Source organism: Anarhichas minor, unplaced genomic scaffold, assembly GCF_050575085.1.
Source record: "Anarhichas minor isolate MPS153535 unplaced genomic scaffold, ASM5057508v1 ptg000026l, whole genome shotgun sequence".
Lineage (NCBI taxonomy): Eukaryota > Metazoa > Chordata > Actinopteri > Perciformes > Anarhichadidae > Anarhichas > Anarhichas minor.
The window spans coordinates 17,506,583-17,523,067 of record NW_027466472.1 but is presented as its reverse complement, the minus strand read 5'-3'; the positions used below and the strand labels follow the sequence as shown (position 1 = coordinate 17,523,067).

General features: G+C 41.4%; 1 protein-coding gene across 3 annotated transcripts; it reads right to left on the bottom strand.

The window, feature by feature from the left end:
• Positions 1-466: 466 nt before the first annotated feature.
• Positions 467-4,925, bottom strand: nars2 (asparaginyl-tRNA synthetase 2, mitochondrial). Of its 3 annotated transcripts, XM_076100812.1 has the most exons (14): positions 4,603-4,925; positions 4,097-4,206; positions 3,855-3,975; positions 3,578-3,718; positions 3,419-3,499; positions 3,221-3,315; positions 2,935-3,067; positions 2,374-2,472; positions 2,206-2,243; positions 2,043-2,109; positions 1,780-1,917; positions 1,545-1,642; positions 778-804; positions 467-685 (listed from the first exon to the last, which is right to left on the bottom strand). In XM_076100812.1, exons 1-14 carry the CDS (start codon positions 4,756-4,758, stop codon positions 541-543), a joined length of 1,449 nt encoding a protein of 482 aa, XP_075956927.1. In that variant the 5' UTR covers positions 4,759-4,925; the 3' UTR covers positions 467-540. The 3 variants fall into 3 exon arrangements, with proteins under 3 accessions (XP_075956927.1, XP_075956928.1, XP_075956929.1); XM_076100813.1 differs by lacking the exon at positions 4,097-4,206 and having other exon boundaries at positions 4,603-4,759; XM_076100814.1 differs by lacking the exons at positions 3,578-3,718; positions 3,855-3,975; positions 4,097-4,206; positions 4,603-4,925 and having other exon boundaries at positions 3,221-3,335; positions 3,419-3,437.
• Between the last annotated feature and the right edge of the window lie 11,560 nt (positions 4,926-16,485).

The window sequence follows — 16,485 nt, the reverse complement described above, 5'->3', positions numbered from 1 at the left end:
AAATACGGAAACGCATCTGATTTGACATTATTACATCAAACGCGTGTTGTATGTTTACCAAGTATAAATCAAAGGTTAAAGATGGAGCTTTTTTTTAAAAAGATTTTCGGCACTTTGGAAAAGAAAAGGTCAAGATAACAGTCAATAGCTGCTGTGAGTAAATTATTCGTATTTTCTATATTGGATGGAATGGGAAAAAGCACCATCTGGTGGAGATTTAAAATACTTGTCTGTCGCTCTAAAAACCGACATTGTTTTAAAATATGGATGTCGGTACAGGCAAATAAAATGATTCATGAAACTAAACACTTCCTTGCGATATGTTGAATAATTAACTGTGGATGAGTGAAATTCCCTCTCAGATGTGGTTGTAGGACTATCTCTTTTGTTCATTGTTTTTATATACAGCTGCAGATACATTTTTCATAATAACTAATCATATTTAAAAACCAATAACAAGAAAAACTATGTTGAATATAATATTTATTTGACAGACAGCAAATACAGACTTCAAAATATCTACTTGGCCAGAATTGTGTTTTATAGAAGACAAGAATGGGACGATCTGGGGAAAGCAATCACATCTTTTATGTTGTCAACACCGAGAATGCATTGCAAATATCGCTCAAATCCCAATCCAAAGCCACCATGGGGGACGGAGCCAAAGCGCCTCAAATCCAGATACCTGCCAATAAATGAACATGTCATTACGACTTTGTTGGTGTGGAAGGACGTCTCTATTCAAATGTTGGTAATGTAAATATGTGTTTTTCTTACCAGCTGTAGGTGTCTCCTAATCCAGCCCTGGAAAAGTATAATAATTCATGTATGAGCCTTTGGTCAAAACACAAACTCAAAACTATACTATCAATCAATGTGAAAACAACAGAGCTGACTTTATTTGCAGACTTTCTCCTCTGTGCCTAATTGAGGGTTACAAACTCAGACCAGGGGCTGATGTAGATATTAGGGTTACACTTAGAGCAATAGAGTCATTCACCAGGACATTGTTCTGATGATGCATTCTTTAGAATAGCAATGTGACAAACGTTTCTCTTGTCCGCAGCTAGTCAATAAAACCTGCAATTAATGTTAATGTTATTTCATTTGTACAATAGATTCGTTGTTTATTGTTCCGTTATGTTATTTTATAACATAATAAATAATAGATATATAAATGTAATGGTATATGCAGTATAAAAGTCAATGTATCATTTAGTTTCCCTACCACTCAATATGTGTGGTGAGTCAGGGGGCTTAAAAACCTGCAAACCCAACTGAAGACGTTAGTCTGGATTTGAACAGCTGAATCGCTAACTTTCTGCACATTGCTGCTCTGTGAGGTGGTGAGAGAAAACAGATTCCTATTGTAAAAAGACACTGCAGCACTTGTGAAATGCGCCAGCTATCGCCTACTGGGATTATGCCTGATCTCAATTAATTAAAAATACAAACAAATTCAAAGCAACTCAGCAGATTTTGACAACCGTAGTCTAAATATATTAGCATGGGCCTTGAACTGCCCCTGGAGTACGAGAGCTTACTCTTCCAGGCGAGCCCTCAGCAGATCCAGCCTCTCCTCTCTCAGCGAGCCCCCACAGAGCTCTCCAACTCCCGGCACCAGAAGATCCACTGCAGCTGCCTGCACACAAACGACAGCCGGGAGTCAGCGCAGATATGCAAAACGCCGCGATAACCCAACTGACATTACAAGGAAGGAACTGAGCCGTTAAATCATTGATTTCGCTCAGCATATTTAACGGAGTGGTGACGTCTTACCGTGTGTTTGGGATGATCCTGGTTGTCTCTCGCGTAAAAAGGCTTAAGATCGTAAGGATAATCAGTGACAAAGACTGGAACGTTGCCGCAATGTTTCACCAGGTACTTCTCGTGTTCTGTCTGGAGGTCACAACCCCACTGGAGAAAAGCAGAGCTGAGGTCAGTATGGAGCTCTGAGGGGTAATAGTGTTAGCAGCAAACATACAGTAGAGATAGAGACCAAGTCTGCTCTGTTAGTAAATAAAGAAAACATCCACACTTACGTCTGTTGGGAAGGTAAATTTCTGGGAGCTGTGGTTCAGGATGTCTATAGCTTCACTGTAGGTAATCCTAAAAGTACATTTAAATAGCATCCGTCATTCAAGGACTTTATTCTTTAGCTGACAATCATTTTACTTTCCATGTTGAGAAAAATAAGAGACTTACACAGGGAATCTCTTCTTCAGCATAGCTTCCACAGTGTCCTTGGAGTGAATGGACGCAATAGGGGAAAACAATGTAAGTTGAGATAATATTGAAGTCGGGTGTATTTGTGGCTGGTTGGTATAAGGAGCCAGGTTATGCACCCACGTGTAAGTGTCCTTGAGGACTCACCCTGTGTCCAGGAGTCACATGCTTGTGAAACAAATCCACATCCTCGGCACAGTGAGCCAGGACATGCTCCGTGGCAGACCTGAACATGTCCTCCATGACCTAAGGAGCGGGGCCCGGTTTAATAATTAAAGCTTTGTCTGGCCAACTTGCGCATGAGGGCAGCTTTAAAAGTCACATAAGGCAAGTGTAACATTTGAACTTCAGTACACAGGAATTGATGTGGTGTGACAACAAGTTCACTTCATCCGAGATCCTCACGTTTAAAGAATTAGCCGGTCCGTGATGTCTGCATTTTATCAGACAACTTTAATGCTACTTAGTTTCTTCAGACAAAATGAGGTAAAAAGAATATAAAACATTCTGTTCATATAGTCCAGCACATATCAATACACTTCAAATCCTGAAAGTGTATTTTCATAGCATGCTGAGATCCATCTGTTCTATGCACAGAATATAAGTTGAGTGGGAAGCAGTTAACAGGCTAGAACGTGTTAACCAATGTGCTACTTTGATCGATATCGTGGAGCGACATTGTGTTTGTAGGACAATGACACAGTGTACCTTGGTGAGATCCTCTAAGGACTGCGTGAAGGAGACCTCGGCCTCCACCATGTAAAACTCAGCCAGGTGGCGTCTGCTTTGGGAGTTCTCTGCGCGAAAAGTTGGCCCGAATGTGTAGACTCTCGAAAAAGCCCTGGAAGAGGAGGAGTGACAGGGCACAATTAGAAATCGTCCTCGGTGCGTGTGCACGTGTCTTACTTTCTGAGGCAGAACATACAAGTAGGATATGAGTTGTTTTAAATGTGCAGATGATCACTAGAAGATAGATTCATAGAGTTTATCTCACCCTGACATCACTTCCAGGTGAAGCTGACCAGACACGGTCAGGAAAGCTGGGACAGAGAAAAACTTCTCACCTTCTTCATTGTCTGGGCCGGACGTCTGCGGTGAGAGCAGAGGTTCTGAAGTTTCAAACAAAGTCATTGATCCTTTGTGTTCATATCAGAGCTTCGAGCGACAATAACACACTGGATGACACACTCACCTCGACCTGAAAGAGCTCTCCTGCCCCTTCACAGTCGTTTGAGGTGATGACCGGAGTGTGGATCTGCACAAAGCCATTTTCCTGAGAAAAAGATGAATAAATAAATAGAAAAAGTCTTGTTCTGCGTCCTATTAAAAACTCCTCCACCGATGAGCTCACCTTGAAATATGAGTGAACTGCTGTAGTGGCCTCACTTCGTATCCTCAACAGGGAGCTAAAGGCATTTGTTCTACACCTGAGGTGAGGGAACTGGCGAATATACTCAAGGCTGTGTCTCTCTTTTATTTTGAAGGGGAAATCCTGAAACAAGAATACAAAGCAACAATACTAAATGGCATTTCCTAAACAATGGCCATATTACAAAGTTATAACACGAGGTGAAGATAGCACAGTGGGCAAAATGACGTCTGATGTTTGAGGAGACTTTTTTTCTTACCACAGGGTTACAATCTCCAACTACGTGGATTTGGTCTGCTTCTAGTTCAACTGCCTGTTTTTGGTTTGGACTTTTCCGAAGAGTACCCGTGACTTCAACAGCACTACCAAGTGTGAGCAATCTTAATTTGAGAGAGAGAAGAGAGGAAGACAGTGAGTGAATATTTCAGTATGTGCACCCTTCATACCTAAAAATTATAATGTCAAGGATTATGCGCAGGAAATAAAACTGAAGTGCTTTACGGATCATTCAGCTCTGAGCTGGCGACGACCTGCAACGACTGCAGAGAGCTCCCATCATTCACATGGAGGAAGAGATTTGCCTTCTGAGGTCTAACGGAGCGAACCCATCCCTACAGCAGAGAAACAAATCAAATACCCCGAGGCTGCTCCCTCTGGTACTACACAAATATCCTTTTTCTCATTTGCATGTAATGTTCATGAACCCGGATGTTGGTAATTTGAGAATTCCACTCCTCATTCTTTCACAATAAAACGTCAACTACATGTATACATTGGCATCACTTGTCATAGTTTAGGGTGCTAGCATTCTCGTGTGTTTAGTTTTTTTGTAAATGATGTATGGCTTAACGTAACGTAATGATGATCTAGGCTTCATTAATGTTTACTGTAAGGTTGCTCATTTATTCATGCGTGTAAACACGTTGACATTAACATTGCATGTTACTGGAGCATATGTTAGCACTTAAATGAAACATATGAAGTGATAAGTAGGCGTTAAGTGTTACCTGTACTTTGACATTTGCTCCCAAATCAGCTCCTGCAACAGCTTGGGACACTCTAAGCTTCGCTGGTGTCTTCTTGCAGTAACGTCGAAGACTAAACGATGTTCCCCGGGTTAACGTCGCTGCAACAGAAAGCGTTTTAGCTGCAGCCTGAAACATCGTGACGAACGCCGCACTTTGAGTCACGAAAGCATGCTAAAAGCACGAGATGTTGCGACAGCTTAAAGATACGATAAACGACATTTTCAATAGTATATTTATCGTTTTGCTCTAAGTTGACTTTCACGTTGTGTCGCACAGTGGCACTTCCTGTTTGGGTCTTTCACCATTCGCCGAGCTCCGTCACGTGGATTTCAATAACCCAATCAGGTGTCGCTATCTGACAGCGAGTCTTTTTGTTATCGCTCCAGGGTGATGTAGTTTTCTAACAGGAGCCTCGATGCCATTTTAGGAGTTCAGGATTATATTTAAATAAAAATGTAATAAAAAATAAGTATCATGAGAGTTTTAAGGGAAGAGCAGTATGCAGATGATGAGATCACTTTAAATCCTTTAAATCAGTTTGAGAAAAAGAGAAAACCATACAGTTTTTGAAGTTTTTAAGTAGATCACTCACTTTTTGACTGAATACAACTATAAGACATGAACAAATATAACACAAAACCTCAGGATAAATCCACAAAAATGAAAATAAGCAATTCATGATAAACATTCATGTTCTCTGCTCTGTAAGAAGCATTTCTATTTGAATGTCACTGTCACTGTCTATAAGCAGTAAAAAGATAAAGATAAAAGTGCTCATCATTTGTTTTAATGCAAGCAGCATTTTCCTGATGCAAAACCTCTCTTCAGAACCACTGGCAACAATATATCACACAAAAGAACATCAACCAAAGTTTATTCTACATACAGGGAGAACTGTGAAATATATTTCCAACACCAAAGCGTAACATGTGTGGAGTGATTCAATAGTGTAATGAAGCAAACAGAACAGCCATCACTACCACGTGGAAATCCTCTTTAATCTTACATGATGTATCTGCCGTCAGTGTGAGGTCCATTTGTGCGTAAACCTCGTTAATCCAATACCCACAACGACAACTGGGTCTATTCCCACCATTTGCTGCTGGAGTAAATCAGATCATGCCAGCAATGTAATAAGATGCCATAGACAATTACTCACCTGGACTCGCCTGTCAGCTCTGGAGCCCCTGGTCTGGGCCTGCCAGCAAACACGGAGCTGGGTGTCTCCACCTCCGGCTGCTTATGACACATCATCATTAAACCCAACATGATGCATTTGAAAAGTCAGCGGGGTCATTGATATTAATTATCTCCAGCATGGATGGGGCAATTATGTACATGGTCTCGTCTTAATGGGGAGCAGAACAAATCCATTTTCCGATTCATTGACGGAGAGTGAAAAAAATACGATGGGTGATTTGTTGAGGTCATGATGTCTGCATATCGCATGTTTCTGTGCCTTCAGAGCAAATTTGAAACATGGTGACTGTCAGACCGATTGAAACCAACAATCAAGTTATCTTTAATTTGCTGAAAATAAAAATAAAAATAAAACAACAACATAAAGAATTATACTATTAATTATAAAAAAAACACCAGAAAATGTATCAAAAAATGTAATTGTGTGTATTAATGGAGTAATATACTTCTGAAATCAGCTTTCTCTTTCCTCCTCCATAATAAAGTGCAATATCTTACTTTACCATAAGGTAGTGCTGTAGCTCTATGGCACTTCCACTCCTCCCTATAAATCCCCACCTACTGCAGATTTATTCATTTACCCCTGAGTTGCCTCCAATATATTATTCATTTGCAGCTCCAAGGTCTACTGAAATGGAAACAAGCTGGCATTGTTATGTTCTCTTTGCAGTTCTATCAAGAATAATGCAAAGGCCCTGCTGGCTTTCAGATAGTCCAGAGCAACAGTGAATTCAGGTTGCATCCAGCGACTGTTTTCTATGCATCAGTAGGAACAGCGAGGTTGAGATACCCCCCAGTGTTTACCCATAACTAGATTCGTAACCCCCCCCCCCCCCCCCCACCCCTCTTTTTTTGCAAGCCTAACACATTCCGTGACAACCTGCATATGGGAGTGATACCTGATGGCGTGTCGCATGTATTTATATTTACACAGACACACATCCTCTCCCACAAACCACCAGGCAATGTATGCATGAAACAAGGTGAGACAGTATGCTCTGCTGTCTGTATGAAACGAAAAAGAAAAAACACACCAAAGTCGAGAGTTATCCTGTTTACACTCTCCATATGATTAATCAAGAGGATAAGTTAAATGGTGCTTCCAGTGGGAGACATGGCTCTCTGTTCTTGGAGCCTCTACAGGTAGAGGAGTTGTTTGCCAGCGGCCTGACAACCCTATTTGGGCTTAACAACTTGTTAAAATCAATACACGATTAGTCAGCAAAACAAAGGATTTTGCTGTAAAAGCTCGGATCTCGGGAGGATCACTGAACTCAAAGGGCAAGTGCGTCCTCTGCTCTCAGCAGGCCGGCCTGTCCACTCTATCGACAGCATCTCCTGCCCGTTCCTTCCAACGAGCCTTCATCAGCCCCACCAAATATTCTGAATTCTCAAATGGAAGGGTGCATTGATTTTATGTAACATGGCTTGTTAAGTGCTGATTAGACCATTATAGTGATGTGATTTCAGGGAATGTGTCTGGGTGACAGGCGGCCGAGCACAAATCAAAAGGAACTAACAACCCTTTCTGAAAGAGATTCGGGCCGCTGCATCGCTTCACCTGCTACGACTCTCCGGTTCCTACCAGCAGACTGTGTTTGCGTCGGCTCATAACTAATGGACCGGCTTCAGAAGTCAGCAGTTTAGAAAAATTATCCTTTAAGAGTGTTCAAGACACTCAGTGTTTGGAAATGACGATGTTCAGCCATCACAGGGCGATCAGTTTCATAGAGGCTATATTTGTAAAGATCAAATGAGTGTGTTTGTCGTGAAATGCTAAACCGATTAGTTAAATGAACGGTCTACTATTTTGATGATTGATGATGATTGTTTAATTCATTTATAGTAGCACATTTTAGAGTAGCAAACAGCTGCTGTTTCTTAAATGTGAGCATTTGCTGCATATTTTCTGTTCTAAACCAAACTGAATATACATGAGGTTTGGAGTGTTGGTGAAACAAAACAAGCAATTTTCACACAGAGCTTTGGGAGGCTTGAACTATTTTAAAAGCTGGATTCATCAATAAATTGTACACCTAATTGACAGAAAGTCAATGTTGAAAATAGTCACTACTTGAAACCCTAATTCGTGCCATGAAACATGCTGAGCACTCTGCAGAACTGCAGAAGGCTGCAATCAGAATGGAAAATGTTGACCGCTTAACATCAGGTTTGATGTTGCATCTTTTAAGACAGCAATCATTGAAACATACTAAAGAAAAGGAACTGTCCCCTTGAGGTTGCCCCCTTGGGCTCCAGCTGTAATTATCATATGTATCACATGTTTGAGGTGCATTCTATCATGAGCCACATCAAAGACAACATTTTCATCACCTTGTGATGGATAATAGTTTTTCTGATCCTGATTTCAAATACCATTTTCTACCACTGTTGTGTAGTTTGGCTTACAGCTTAAGTCCTTCAAAAGTGAGCATGCTGTTCTATAAAGTCCTCTGTGAAGTCTTTAGTGAAAAAAAAAAAAGTCTGCACTCAAGCCTCAAGCATATAAATCAGTCTCTGGCTGCAGGTAATTATATTTCTGATTACACTATTGTTCTGCACTGTGTCACCCCGTTTCTTTTTACATGACTTACAGCAAAGCTTTCTCTGAGATGTTGTTGCACTGACTCACAGTGGGATTATCAAATCAGTACCCAACATTCATGTAGAGTGTGTATAATCTGGGAAGCAGCAATCGTGCAGTAGTGAGGGTACATATCAGGAGGTTAACATATGTTTTGATTTTACTGAACACAACTTCAGATCCAAACAGAGAACACTGACAGAGTTGGGGTCATTTTTCATATTACAATTTTGCAATGGAAGGAAATCTCCCCCCCTGTGCTGAGGAGATAGGGAGATTAGAAGAATTAACCAAAATCACAGTTTAAAAATGTCACAAAAGTTTGGCACTTGAACTTTTCTTATGCAGTAGGTACTCTCCCTAAGTCAAACTCTCCTGAGATGGATAATAATAGATGATGAAAAATAGAGAAGAAGCAATATCAACCTATCATACCTAATCACACAGTGTTATTCTCACCCACACGCACACAGGCCACAGTCAAATGAAACAATTCATTCTCATCCCCACTTCGCCCTTTACCGCAGCATCACCTGTCAGTGCCGGCTTCCAGGAAGATACGGTGTGGGCTCTGCTTCATTTCCCCAGGTTCTTTAATCTAACTTCCAATGAGGATAGAGCTACCTTATCCTCATTTACAGAATCATTTGCACAAATGATCTTAAATGCTAACTCTCAATTGCGATGCAGGGATTCTAGTTATATCTAGGTCAGCCCGGAGGAATCTGGAATTCATTGCCTTACCTTATGCAGGGTACAGTATGAGAATGCCTGTGTGGGGATACTTCGATAGTAAATCCAGCATTTGTTGCACAATTGTCTTGACTAAATATATATTTGTAGTTATCCGTATAGAAAAAACCCTTAAACCCTACGGAATGGATTTTTTCTTTACCTCATGCTTTGTCAGCATGGGTCTGATCTCAGTGAGACGACTTAGAAAACGTTCAGCGCACAAAGTCATTTTCTCATCAAAATGTCCTGATGTCATATATTTTCCGTCAGGTCTTCGCAAAGGAAAATGTCTGCCGTGGGATTTTTATGATCTGTAGCTCCACTTGAAGATTTTACAACTCTTTCAGGACATTTTTAGTTGCCTAACATTCCTGCAAACTGCTGTGAACCTACAGAGTTTACCTCATCTGCTCGATATACATAGTTATTACCTCCTCCAGAGGGAGAATGTATTTGTATATGTCTGTCCATCCGCTTGGGTGTTTGCGTGTCTGTCTCTGAATGTGGGTTTGTAACACTACCGGCCAAATAATCAAACACTCGGAACATTATGCAGCCTTTGAGCCAAGAATGCCAGTAAAATGATCAACAGTTCAGAAACAGCAAACTACAAATGAGCAGTGAGAGTTGTTCTTTTCTATTTGTGCGTGAGCATTCTTTCACAGCCCTATCATTAATGTGTCCCTCCCTCACTGATCTATTTCATTCACCTCCCCTGTTAAAGCAGGAACGATCTGATGATAAGTGAACAACTGGTTTCAGCCCAAAAGCCAAAACACTATTGCAGTAGAGCAAAAATAGCATATCAGCCTTGACACAGAAAGTGATTAGAATTGGGAAACTTCAGCAGTTCGACATCGACTCCTCTGTAGGCAAGAATATCCGAGACATGTACATTTAATCACAAAGGTCAGAGTGCTGAAGTAACTGGTGTAATACACCTGGGGCAATTCACTGTCTTTTTTCAAGGGCAGCTCGAAAAGTTAGATAATGTTCTCCTGTGTTAAAACACTCCTGCTTGCACCGGAACACGTGTGTCTGTCCTTCTCATGTCCTACTGTCCTCATATATATTATTAAATCACAGGAGGAAGCAATCTCCACTTCTTTTATTTCCTTCCAAAGGCAATAATCCCTTCCAGTAGATGCAAGCAACTGCTGTCTCAGCAGACGTCCGGCCATAAATCTATGACTAATTACTTTAGTTTATCCAGACACACCAACTACCCTCTAATTAGCCAAACAATGAATGGTAATGTCTTGGGTATCCATGTGGGCTTTTGAGTTAACACTCGCTCACTGCATCAAACTGAAGATGTGGGTATTCAACCAAAGTATTCTCTATTTTTCAGTGTATTTAGGAAAACAAAGGCCTGCACCCAAATGCTGTTGTGTTAATTATAGAACAATTAAGACCAGCCTGAACTATCCCTCAAAATTAAGGGGCCGTCTATTCACATCTACAGTACAAAGGAGGTTCAGATTTTGCAGAAAGTAATGACAAAAGATCACACTGAGGTACACCCCGTGCAGAGAATAATTCAAAAAACTAAATTATTTGAAAACTCTTTCTATTGTCACAGCACAACACTTTCCTCCAGCTGCATCTGATTTATTTATTCATGCAGTCAATTCCCATTCAAGCACCTTTGTTGTACAGCAACAGAGAGACTGAAATATCATCAATTTTTATTTGATAAAACTAAACACATGCGCGGTAACCTGGGAGTTGGCACTATATGGCTGATGCGCTGTGTTCGTCCTGCAGCATTATGTCGCGATGAAAAGAGCTGGTGTCTTGTGTGCTCAGCAAACATTGTTTTCTGGTCAATCGCAAATTATATTTCAGGCGTCAGGTTGTTATTGCTCATCAGTCAGGGGAAGTAAAAAAGAAAAACTGCTGTCCATGTAGGATTTTTCATGGAGATTCTTTATCATTTTTGACAGCATCCCTCTGTCCCAAATAAAAAGAAAAAAGCTGATTTTGCTGCACCAGGACATCACTTATCAAAACTGAGAGGTACTACTGATTTTCTTTTCCATGGCTTAACTGTTGCCAAAACTCAGAGGTAGTGTATTGCAGTGTCTTGGAAAGATGAATATAGTGTTTTTCCATGTTTACAGGTGCAGTGCAGTAGTCACATCAAGAGTAGTGGTGAAAGCTTAGGGGTGCGCATTAGAATCATAATCTCGACTCTGCTCCACTGCATGCACATGTACTAGTCTGAGGCTTATTGCCAATAAACAATGATCTTGCACATGTAGAACGACAGTGTATAAAAACTCCACAAAAGCCAGGAGGGATGGTAGAAATCTGAGTCATCCCATAAAAGGGTTTTTGCATGTGTCTGTCTCTGTCTTCCTGTTTCAAATCTAAACGGCGTTCACCATGTCACACACAACGGCAGGATTCCAGCTTTTCCCAAAAGATCTTTCAAATAGGATGTGACTTTGAAAACCTGAGGTTAAATATTTATTTTTTCCCCGACAGCTTTCGTCAGTGTGTTTTCATGCTTTGCCAGTGGTGTGGTGGTGTGTGTCAGTGAGCGTCAGCCTGTGGAAGAGGGGTGTTGGGGGGGGGGGGGGGGGGGTTCAACATTTAAAGAGAACTTGGTCGGGGGGAAAAAAATGAAAGAAAACAAGGCTCCTCAGTGAAAATGTGCTAAAAAAACCTTTAAAGCAGTTGGACTGGCAGGCTTATTTCTATGAGTAAATGAAATGGGAGGCCAGCCGTGTCACAATCCAAATGCACAACGAGGAAATCCACTCCCCGAGGCTGATCTACATAATAGTATTCGTAATGGGCCCAAAGGTTCTATAACCAAAATAATTCTGTCAGGCTGTCTTCAGGCTTTGAAGTTCAAACCAGAAAACACACAGCAGCAGGATTCAAATGAGGACGCAGAAAACAAAGCCTCTGCTATATTCCCGTCTATGTATCTCATCACTGCTGCTAATGTTCATCATATTCTTTCAGATGACTGAGTTTCTTTCTTGAGTAGTTGCACTACACGGCATTCAGGTTGGCAAGGCAGTTGCTAAACAGCTGTCTGACACCGGATAGATATTGTGTCTAAGTAATGCCGATGGCAATAAGAAAATGCCTGTGGCAATGAGCACTTTGGGGATTTTGTCCCACACCAGGAGGGGGGGGGACTACCCTTATCCCTTTTTGTCTTTGGTGTAAAATTGCCTTTTAAACATAGCTTCACTATAAATTGCTTGTATCACCTGGAAAAAGAACTCCACAAATAATAGGATTTGAGCCATGAAGACGGGTAACGTGACAGATTTATGCAGCTTGAGAGCTCACCCCCAGTCAGGGAATGATTTTGTGTTTTGCCTATGCACTTCACGGACCGTCACATACAAAAATACAACCAGTGGAAGTCAAGCTAGCACAACCTGATCTCAGCTATTCAGATCAGTTGTAGCCTTAAAGGCTGAACAAGACATTCTAGCTCAATCCAACTAAAGAATTAGCTTCCGCACTCTATACGAAGAGGGCTCACAGAGAGGGGGGGTCTGAGCATCCTTACATCAATTTAACCTTTAGACCGCAATAAAGCTGACTAATTTAAAGAAAAAACAACCTTTTCCACTGCTCTATTTTTTTAAAATATGGTCTGCTGTTAACTACTTTGCAGCAGCTCAAGCTTATTAAATATACATATGCCTTGTTTCAACCCAGACAACAGAGAATCTCTGCTGAGGACGCATCTTATCTTTACGGCTCCTCTTCGCCTTCGTCTGTGATTAACGTCTTCTCTCTTTCATCCCACTCTCACCTGATGGAGGGAGGCGCTGCTCTGTAGATGCTTTTAAAGCGTCTTGTTGCGTATCATAGAGAGTTCAGGGTAACAAATTACAATTAGAATTGTTTTTCAAATCTTTCCATATCATCCATCATGCTATATTCATCGCTGCTGTCGTGGTAAACATTGACGGCGGCCCCTGACTGATCATCACTGGCGCTGATGTCACAGACAGAAATCAACAACACCTATTTTTTTTCTGTTTTTCATGGATATAAAGTGCTACATGATAAGCTGTCCTAAGACATTAAGCATTAGCGAACCTTTCAGTCAACACAAACACTTCCAGACACTTGGTTTTGAATGTGTGCTGATCTTTTGCTATGAACAGATTTGACCTTAGGTATAATTAGCCTAATAAAAGCATTAGATATGCTGTCAATATGATTTGCATAATGTGCAAAGGCAGTCTCACTCCTGAATGCAAGCGGTGTGTCCGAGCGACTTAAAAATGCTGCAGTGACATTTCTCTGGGTCTTTTGTTCACACCTGTCAGGGGAAATGTGATGGGAGAAGGCAGCTGCAGCTGCGGCTTCCGCCTCCAGTGAGTCCATCAAGACCACTAAAGACCCTGCAGGAGTGCGGCACACATCAGCCACACACGTACGTGCACTCGCAGTATGTATTTCTGAAAAAGCCAAGAAAAGAAATCCACATTTTCTTTTACAGCACCACTTCCAGCATCATCCACGGAGATCAGAGAGAGAATAAAGACAGAGTTGTTACACTTCTCAGTTGCACAAGCTGAGGTAACCGAGGAGGAAACGACGAAAAACAAACAATTTAATGATTTCATACAAATCTCACATTTCGCAAAAAAAGACATGCAAATCAATTTTTTTCACAATGTGTTTTTTGTTGTTGTAAGGCTTCTCAAAAGAGGTGAAAAACAATGCAGATTCTGGCAAGAAACAACAAACTGTGAATTTGTGAGGTTCTACTTTACTGATTATTGATTATCTTGGCAATGTTTGTCTCAGCGAAAATGACAAAAAAAACACTGAAAGCCTCTCATACTAGCACAGAGGTCAACAAGGCCATGCTGCTCTACAATGGATGGGTACAGGCTCTCTCACAGGGCTCTTACTGTAAGAGTCCCTGTTTTGGTATATAATGCCTCTCATATTACCAGCATGCAGCATTGTGCTGCTTAAGGTGCTAGTACTGCACATTATCCGTTTTCCCTTTGCAGGTCAGTTGTATGAGATGCAACGCTGGCCTTTGCGTGACCCACAGAAATATGACACTTTGGAAACCATCACCTCGGTTTCATTTTACGAGGCTTGCACTTCACTGAGTGTTTCTGTTGCCGCTGTGTTTTGTCATCACGGTGGGCATCCAAATGAGACCTGAACCTTGAGGAAAATTCAGCCTCACTTCTCTCTATGTGGCCAGTTGGTTTACCATTCCTTGCCCCATTAGCTTTTATGATTAGTCCACCATTTGCATAACTGGTAGAGAGGGGAATGTGGACCAGAATGATTGAAGACAGAATCTAAGGCTGTCCTATCCGTTCAGGCATATGGTGTTATCAGGCTACACAGCAGATGTGGACCATCAAAGCAACCGGTTATTTTATGGCTGTTGGGAAAACTCGAACAAGTGTAGCCAGCCTGGGATGCTACAATTTGTAGAAACTGGAAAATAATAAGGCAAGGGGGTGCTTTTTGTCCACTGATTTTCAGAAAAATAAACACAGCCGACAGTCATGTAATGACAATACCTGAGATTTACAGACAGAGGAGAACAAGAGACAACAGGTGTTTCATTTGAGCCGTTATTTTCAGGCTACATACAGGATTCATTGAGGGGATGGATGGCTGGGCCTCAGCAGGAATAAGCCTTTTGCTGATTTTAGCAGCAAATACCTGTGCCAGTGTTTATTCAACACTTGGGCTCAGAGTGTTAAAATGATCAGTGAGGGGGAAACAGATGGAGTGTGAAAGCAATGGGAAGATATCTCTTCGTGTAAGACTCAGCGCAGCTAATGAGAAATAGTTTGTGCATGTTTTTTTGGGGTTTTTTTAGAGAAAAGTTTTGCCTTCCAAGCCTGTCAGTTGTGACATCCTGCCAAAACCAGGATTTACCTCTCTCCTCTCACGTAAATATCTGGAAAGGGTTGGTCCGATTTGAATGTAGCGGTCGGTGTTAAGTGAGCATGCACCAGAGATGGTGTAGCTGTCAAACTCTGACTGGGCTCTGAAACCAATTCCTGCAGAACCAGCTGTCTGAAATAAGAAGAAAAGACAGACGAGCACAACGGCAAAAAAGGATTTTGTTTGTTATTTGAATTGCATTAGGATTAAAAGATCATTCATTATTTGTGGCCATCGCGGTGTGTTGCTTTAATTGATTAAAGGTGCAATTAGAGAGATTTTTGCTGCCTCACAGTACAAATGACAACAGATTTGTGAGGTTTATTTTATAAGGTCGTTCATCGATACCAGTGATCCAGCCATTTCTTTCAACACTCTGTGGCTCATGCTGTTTTCTTCAACCTCATTTCAGCCACTCAGTGATGGAGCACAGTGCTATGTGCACAACCGTCAGCATCACAGGACAAACGGTTCTCGAGGCAAAAAAGAAAAGTATTGTAGTTATACTGTTTTTAAATGTAGTATTTATCTGTAAATGAGATGTAATTTGGACCCAATTAGTTGAGTAACTTATGTGTTGGCTTTATGAATTATGTGAATGGCTGTCAAAGCTCCATTCTTCCCAAAATAGATCAAAAGCAATACCGAATGCTTGCACTTAAGTAGACCTGAATCTAATCATCAGCTACATTTAAAAATACAATTACCTGCACTGTGGCAACTTCCACTCTGCAGCAGGGGCTGAGGTGAAGTTATTGGTATTATGATTCTACCAAAAGACTATATTCCTCCAGGCTAAAGGACATTTTGGCTCTCTGCTAGCAGGACTTTCTGTTCCCTGTAAGGAATCCTCTTTACAGCAGGCTCAGGCTGTCTCAAGGAAGACAAGAGCCACCTATTTGAAATTTACTTTGCAAAAAAACTTGCGCAGTCAAACTGACTAAAGCAAATATTAAGGTGCGATGGTTTCCCACGACGCATGTCTGTCACGCATGGAGATCAGCGGCAGTGGAGAAGAACAAATAAGAATACTGTCTGCTTAGGTAAAACAGGCCATCGCGCTCTCTCTTCTGGGCATGGGGCTCAGCTCTGCCTGCAGTGAGTGTAAATGTTCCAGGCTCCCTAGCCGCCACCACATACTGGCAGCTAACTCCCGAGCCACCCCGCCTGCTAACAGGATTAGCCCCCGAGCTCCACTTGTTTCAACGAAGTTATCAAGTTGAAAAACACACAGTCTCCTGGTGGCTTTTGTACATCAAAGGACTGGTCCTCAACTTCGACAGGTTAATTAATAGTCAAGTTTTGCACAGCGTCCCTCGAGGCTGCCTTGCCTTGTGACAGTGAAATACATTTACTGTAGAGATGCCGTTATTAATAGTCTTTATTTTATGTGCCGCTGATCTAGCCATATGTTCACTCCATGTGAGCATTTA